Source organism: Heliconius melpomene, chromosome 21 (assembly GCF_056956725.1).
Source record: "Heliconius melpomene rosina isolate 202511_hmr_F chromosome 21, ASM5695672v1, whole genome shotgun sequence".
Lineage (NCBI taxonomy): Eukaryota > Metazoa > Arthropoda > Insecta > Lepidoptera > Nymphalidae > Heliconius > Heliconius melpomene.
Genome location: NC_140409.1, coordinates 4,982,947 through 4,991,474, shown reverse-complemented (window position 1 = coordinate 4,991,474; position 8,528 = coordinate 4,982,947). Strand labels below are relative to the sequence as shown.

Here is an 8,528-nt window from a genome sequence, read left to right as displayed (position 1 = left end):
TATATATCACACATGTATGTGGATTCTAACGTAAACTGTTGTAATTAATATTAGCAGGGTCATTACATTTCTACCGCTACTATGGAGGGTAGAGTCTCAAGAAATCATGATACGTGTGCCTACGTATGATTATACGAAGAAAAACTAAGTTTTTATGTCTGTTGTAACTGATAATTAACTAATATATATTCTGTATTATTTCTTCCAATTTAATTTTGATGTAATTTTAGCACAATATTACTTGAACTGAACATCGTTATTCCTATTCATAAAAATCATATGAAGAATATTAAATGAAATTATAAGCGTTATACGATATTAAAACGACATCAATACAAAAAAATAATCTATTTTATTTAAATAACTAAACATGATTTCTCATATTTAAAAAAATTAAACGTTATTTTAGCATTCAGTTTGAGAATCTGAAAATTTCATCGTATCTAATTCTGGTAGTGGTTTCTTGTCGAGACCTGATATTAATCTCTTCAAATTAGCAATAGCTAAACCAGGATGTAAGCCTTTGGGGCAAGCAAGAGTACAATTTAAAATTGTGTGACAACGAAAAGCTTTGAAATCGTCTCGTAGCTCATGCAATCTCTGCTCAGTATCTTCATCTCGGGAATCTATGACCCATCTGTAAGCATGAAGCAAGGTCGCTGGACCCATAAACCTCCTTCCGTTCCACCAATAACTCGGACAAGCTGTTGCACAACACGAACAAAGCACACACTCGTATAAGCCTACTAGTTTTGAATGGTCACTAATGCTTTGCGCATATTGGTGTTTTCCTAAAGGCCCTGAACTTCTGCGGATAAGGTAAGGACGGATGCTATTGTACACATTAAAGAAGTGGTCCATATCAACAACGAGGTCTCTGATTACGTACATGTGAGGTATTGGGTGGATTGTTATAACTTTATCTGGTGGAATCGCTGTAATACAAGCGAGACAATTAGTTCCTTGGACATTAACAGCGCAAGAACCACAAATACCTTCCCGGCACGACCTTCGAAACGCAAGAGATGGATCCATGTCTTTGATCTTTATTAGGGCATCCAAAACCATCCGCCCACATTTATTAACATCCAAATCATAGTTCAGCAATTTAGGTTTCTCGTTACTGGTGACACCTCCAAATCTGTATATTTTAAACACTCTTCTTGAGTCAACTGGTTTTGCCTGTTGAGTTTGGGTTTTCTTTGTTGTATATGGTCTAATTAAAAAACTATTAGAAAGTTTAGAGTAAAACGCTATTTTCGAAAATTTCTTCATTTGAGTTTATAAGAGAAAAGATACACCTATGTACATAAATAACAATATAATTATTATAATTATAGTAGACGGGCGTGTATATATAGAATTCACGTCACACTCTTGTCAATTAAAATGTCACTTTTATCGATGTTTTTTTATGATTGATATCTTTAAAGTTTTTGTATTTTTAAAATGTCATTTCTACTTTTTCTCGTATACTTTTGTATACCTACAACAAAACGAAGTAAAATATATCAAATTAAAACTATTAAAATAGAATGAAATAACGCTTCTACAGTCTGTTCAAATATTTGCACGAACTCTCTACAGTTTCAGAGCTAAAGAATTTAAAGTAACATTCTAGTCTAAACACAAGTTAGTTAATTTTTACGGGTTTGGCCGTTATGTTTCTAACTATTCGATTTTTCTAGTACTGTTATGTGTGTTACTTGATGAATCTTTGAAATTTATACAAACTATTTTTTACAGCTAAGAGTAGATTATTATATATTTTACAAATATATAAAAAAATATATTTACTTCACAATGAAACAAGAAATGTAAATATTTATAAATAATAATTCATTGCCTCGGGTGGGGATCGAACCTACCCTCGCGTTACAGTCACATCCATGTGCCCCTGGGCCACGGCGGCCTAAGTTAAAATTATTAATAGATTTTTGAGTGGTGCCTACCAACCTATAGTTAGCAACCAAAGTGTCAAACTTTGTTAACCACGGAGTTACGATGGCAAACTAAGCATTCTGAGAGGTTATAACTGTCAAAGTTATTATTGCCCGCCAGGGCTCCCGTAATAGTACACGTCCACTGATGTATTACTTTGAGGTAGAATAATGGCATTGATGCATTTGAAAGTGTTAAACTTAACACTAAAACAGTTTCTTCAAAGCAATCGGTGCGGGTTTCTTAATTAAATTAATTTGATATTTAATTTTTTTTCAAAATATTATTTATTCAATTAACGTCATAATAGTTTGATCTGATAATTTTATTGATGAAATAGTCAAAAATTGTGGTTTTACACGAGAAAAGTAGCGTAGCGTGGTAGCGTTTTAGTCAGTAGTGTTTACACTCTCTGTACTGCAAACTAGGTAAAGAATAATCAATAATATTGTACCACTGTAATGTATTCTCATATAGCGACATGAATATTCAATGATTAATTTGTATATCTATATACATATATGGTCATACCTACGTGAAAATCATTTATTTAAGCTAAACAAAGTTCATACTAAATCTTGCACACAAAGAAAACTCCAAATAATACTTTTTAAGTAGGAAAAGGCGAAAATAAAATGTAAGGGAACATTATTGATGTGGATAGGAACTAGAGAGGCTTTTAGACGTCCCTTGAGCATTACTAAAGTATATTCAGTTTTACAGGATTTTAGAGTGGAATGTTTGCTTTTAACTTATATAGTTTCTTACCAATTTTTCAACCGAGAAAACTAAGAATAAGGGTCGTTTTGATATTTATATAAACATTTAGATGTTTTTTCTTTAAATTATGTATACAGCAACCATTACGACAACCATACCGCAACTTCTCTAACATTAAGTTGTTAATTTATAAAGTATATATAAACATAAGTAAACTAATCTCAATTTAACCCGTAAAAAGCTTTAACTACCTTCAAAACTGCCGTAAAAGAACTTAAAGTTGTTACTTCAAAAAACTCCCATCCAAAGGAAAAGATCAATAATATCTTTGCACCCCACACCGTGTTCACAGACATGTTGGTAAACGCGAACTCAACTGCTGCATATTCTGGAACAAAAGCAAAATCTATTTTGAATAAAGTTTATTCTTTACGGAAGAATAAAACAATAACGGACATCTAGCTTTACAGCTGTGCGACGTAAAATCCAGGAGTAACGACGAGAGGTGCGACACAATAAGGTTCATCCCAACGCGGTCCCTTTTCCAGAGACGCTTTTCTATTATACTAGTGATACATTCACGAACCTTATACTATCTTGTCTTGTATACAAAACACGGCTTGCAAATAAAATGCAAGAAATATGCAATGGATGTAGAAAGACAGAATCTTTTTGCTCTTTCAATATAAACTTTGTACGTGGATAAATATATGCTCTTTGAAATAGTTTTTCACCCTTGCTTTGCTTGAATATCTGAATAAAATTAAAATGAAATAGTTCAGTTTAGCCATTGCTAGTAATAAACTTGTAGGTTTTGTATTTTTCACTTTATTTATATAGATATAATCATTTTTAAATTAAAAAATAAATAATATTACACAAAACGAATTAATATATTAAATGAAAAAGACTAAAGCATTATTTTTCTCTTGCAGACAAGATGTGGCCTATAGCGCCACTGGTGATACGGTTGGCGGCCGTCTCGCTAGTGGCGCTAGCCCTGGCCGAGCCCGGTCCAGGCAGCTCCTCGTCGGCAATCAACCAGCTACCTCAGAAAACTACTGCGGCACCAATCCGGCCCACTGTGCCCATGACGAGGAAACAGGAGCGCCGGCAACGCAATCGTCGCCGAACTACGACTACTACCACAACGACGACCACCACTGAAACGTATGATGATGAGGAGGATCTCACCACTCCGGCTACTACCACCACTGTGGACCCGAGGACTTTCGATCACAGTAAGTGTTGTTTATAGCCGTACAGTCCGCGATGTATAAGCTGAGCTTTGCGTCTGAGTGAATACCCAATTCATATATAGTGTAGATAATAGTAAAAGTGTAATGAAACATTACATGAAAATTACAGTTTGAAGGCAATATCTAATATATTTTTTGTTGATCTCTAATAATAAACTTCGAAAATTTTTCATATCGCTCACAGAAAGCTCACCTTAATCCTTGTAAACTGTTTCTTTTTTAAATGTGATTAAAAATTAAATACATATATATCAAAAAACATTACATTTTACTATGTATTTACTGGAAGAACTGTTTATTAGCATACGACTGTTACGAAGCGCTGCTAAGATACAGGTTATATATTTGGTAAATATTAATATTATATATAAAAGTAATATCATTCTTGTCTCGTCTCTAAGCTCAAATCACGTAAGAAAAAATATATTAAATTCCAATATATTAAATAAGAGAAAAATAAAATTTAAATATCTTAATTTCGCTTAAAAACTGACGATCCACTCAGCTAAAAGCTAAAATGCAGCCAGATATAATTTATCAGGCAACACAAGCAATAGTAGATGAGAAACTTAGACGACTCCAAATCGATAGTAATCTGCGTTTAAGTTATAACAAAGGGTTATTGTGATAGACTGGGGAAGTTCGTAATCTCGCTGAATACTACAAACAGCACAATCATGTCATTTCAATAAAGTCAGTTCTGACTAAGAAATACATAGAATTGTAAATATAATTAATTTTCCAATTTATTATAATCATTTTGTGTTTATTATTAATTATTTTACTTTTTTGTGTACCAAAATAATGTTGTACCATTTCTTAACTTAAATATTTATATATTAATAATGTAATAGTGGTTGCATTGTGGGTTCGATTCAGGTAAAGGAAAATGTTTAATTTCCTTGTTCTGGTAACCAGACAAATACGGCGTTTAGTTTCGCCACCTAGCATGCAATGTCTCCAAAATAAGATGGTACGTTAGAAACGGAGTGTCTTAACACTAGATTTTCCCTGCCTGCTCTGCTTTATACAATAAATCGTGAAGCTATCAATTTAAAAAATACTTTTAACTCTGATATTATATAAAAAATATATTTTACAAAAATTAAAATAAATATCATAATATATTTTAAAATGAGAATACACCTAAACAATCCAGCAAATACGTCGCCATCCATTTCCATATATTTTAAGCGCATAGCTTCCGAGGGACATCTTGAGGAATTCCTCTAAACGTGAAAACATCCAAATTGTTGTTCCCTACAACATAAGAAAGTAATTTGAGAATGTTACTGCTCGGTCATCGACGGTATGTGCTGAGTTAAGACATACCACATGTACGCTTTTCTGGTATTTTCATTTTAGAACAATTTTGCTCTTTTAATGTTTCAACGAATTAATAAGATAATAATATTAATATATGTTTATATTTCTTTGCGAAGCGCGGCGTAGAGTTCTGCCACTCATCAGGCGATGCCTCCAGAATTCAGGAACAAAGTGTCTCAACAAGAGATTTCCAATTTCCCTCTACCTAAGGGCACATACATACAAACAGCGTAATGTTAATAATACAATAAAAATCATAACAACGCGGTAACGGGTTGGGTTCATGTGTTCTTCGCATCGATTAGTTGAATCACTATAAAGTTTTTTTAAAATTCTTATATTATACCATAAAAAAGGCGAGGTCAAGTTAAATCGGCAAGGAATTCCCCCTTGCGGAGGTGGGAAACGGGTCGTCATTTCACGCCTCTTGAGCGCGTATCGAACCAATATTAGGTTTATTAGATAGATTGGCTGACATAAGAAACGATTTTTTTTTCTTAGTGTCTTTAGTAGAATATTTAAAAATGCTATTATGCTATGCTATACTAGGTATCAAACCACATAGACTTAATAGTTCAGTAAAACTAAACACCCATATAGATCCCCCATTATTTTGTTGACAAAGTCGAAAATGACGAATTACTTAACATTTGACTTGGCTCTCATTGAGTGAGATGATATTCAATTACTACAAGAGTATGCAAAGCTTTTCGAGCTTGACATGTGTGCCTTTGCAATTGTGCGATGCTTGTATTCGCACAAATATGTAGATTATATAATATATTTGTACATACTGAAAAATTATATATGAAATTGCATATAAATAACAAAATTTTGCAATAGAATATTGCATGACTTAAAATAAGGTCACATTCTTTCCTATTGCGCCAGCATAACTGCTGCATTCAAAATCGTTAGAGCAGCGCACCTATTTCCAATTTTCCTAAAGTTCCTTCAGTTATGCGAACCAGGCCGACCTCGATACAAATGAAGTCTTTCTATGTAATATCCACTATAACAGTTGCCCAGATGTAAAAATATAGATTCGTACATTTGAAAATAAGAATTTCAAATTGAATTTTAAATGAAAACATTACTTTGAATTAAATTATAGAAAAGATAAAAATAATCTTCGTAATAAAGAAACATAAGATAATTAATATATAATTAATATCAATTCCAACAGCGAAGAGAAAAGGAAAATTGTATAAAAGTGCTTAAATTGAAAATAATTTTTATGACCACTCAAAACAGCCACTGTACGTGACGAGCATGTCGATAATGGCTCTTGAAATATCACACCCGACACAAACACAAAGAGCTCTGGAAATAAAATTAATGAATAAAAACAAATAATTGATTTTTATAATGATTGAATTAATGATGAATGATTACTAATTATTATCAGTAATCATTACATAGTATCTGGTCAGTTGTGGTGCAGGGGTACATACTCGTAGTGTGACTGCAAAAGCGACTGGTTGTGGGTTCGATGCCCGCTCGAGGAAATAAAATATTTATTTAAATTTATATTTCCGTTTCTTCGCCCTGGTATCGAGGCAAAGTACCGCGTTAAGTTCCGCTACTCAACAGTCTGTCAATTTCCATTTGTTTTTTTAACAAAACCACACATATAAATAATAAAACTTAATGTCTTATTAGTTTAGTTCTTTTCACTGTTCTTGCTAAAATCGATTTACCTGCACTTCTGAGTTCCGAGAATGTTTTCCAGAGCTCCTAACGATTTCTAAATGACTATGAGAAGTGCAGATGACTTAAATATTTAAAATAAAATGACGCTATTATTTTTATTATGTGACTATTTAGAGGTTATTATTCCAGTTAACTAAGCATATAGAAATTACAAACATATGAATTGATTGAGATTTCGGATACGAGTACGGATAATTCTGTAGGTATTGCGTGCTGAGTGGCGGAACTAAACGCCGCGCCTTGCCTCGACACTAGAGCGAAAAAATGGAAATTTAAATTTAAATAAATATTTCAACAAATACAAATGGAGACGGTAAATACAATTTAGTAAGAAATAGAAATCGTATATTATCTTTCACAGCGAAACATAATGCTCCGGAGACCAAATCAATAACCATTACCAACTTTAGTATTGGTTATAAAAGTATATTTTACATTTTATGTGAATTTATTGACACCGCTGAGGCGCAGTTGAGAATTTATTGAACTAGTATTATTTGTACTACGGTCGTTCGAGTTGGAACCCCATGTGGTACATATTTTTGTAGTTAGTTTAACGTAAGTAGTTTAAGTAGTTGCACGGTCTGCCTTAATGTCATAACATGGCGAATACTCTTGCATAATATGAAAATATATAAATACTAGTGGGCCCGGACGCGGCTACGCCCGCGAAAATATAAGCCTAAATAATTAAAATAAGTTAAAAAATAATAATAAGTGGAGATTTATTATTAGAAAAAATATCTGAGTAACCGAAATGAACAAACAAAAGAAGTAAAAGTAACTAAAGGAAATTCTTAATAATAGAAAAAGTACCTAAAGTTTGCCGTGCGCGCGTACTAAACATTTTTCTATATTAAATAATTATTAATTTTTGCGAACAATATTAAATAAAATCCCAAATGATTAAAATTACGATATTTTAAGTGTATAACATCGGTATGGATAACCGAACTGAGATAAATTAATTATAAGCAGTAAATAATTACATAAAAAATAATAGTAATTCGAAAATATATAAAAATTTACAAAATCATCAAAGTCTGCCCGTACGCGTGGGTCATACTATACCACTCGTAGGCTAGGTCATTTGGAATCAGTGACATCTTAATTATTTATTAGAATGTTACACAGTAAACTATAATTTCCATCTAGATGAAATGCTAAAAGTGACTATTATATTTATTTTCATAAGGATGAATATCAAATTATAGAAATCATCTAATTTTTGTTAATGTATGCAAATCTATATCGGCGCGCGCCATGTATGCATTAAGCAAACTCACTTTGGGTGACGTTTTCTTAAAACAACAAACTTTGCAAGCCGTTGCTTAGCAACGCGTAGCGACTATTTTTATTAACATGGCGGAATAAATTGCTTGTCAAATTAATTATTTTAAAATTTTGGTATATATCGAAAATATTACAAATATGAGAAAAAAAAAGTATCCTATGTTCATCCCGAGACCCTAAAGTATCTCTATATGTGTATTTTATCACAATTAAATTAGCGGTTTGACCCTGATTGCGTAAAGACAGACAGACAGACAGACAGACAGACAGACAGAG

The 8,528-nt window shown here is 32.5% G+C and overlaps 1 protein-coding gene and 1 pseudogene across 1 annotated transcript in view; one reads left to right on the top strand and one right to left on the bottom strand.

Moving 5' to 3' along the window:
* Positions 1–333: 333 nt before the first annotated feature.
* Positions 334–3,017, bottom strand: LOC146526964 (succinate dehydrogenase [ubiquinone] iron-sulfur subunit pseudogene; annotated as a pseudogene).
* Positions 3,018–3,601: 584 nt separating this feature from the next.
* The window catches only part of LOC146526963 (discoidin domain-containing receptor 2-like), a 73,732-nt gene continuing 68,805 nt past the window's right edge, over positions 3,602–8,528 (top strand). Inside the window, exon 1 of the mRNA XM_085205880.1 lies at positions 3,602–3,902. Coding sequence (XP_085062006.1) covers positions 3,602–3,902 — 301 coding nt within the window. The remainder of the gene's footprint in view (positions 3,903–8,528) is intronic.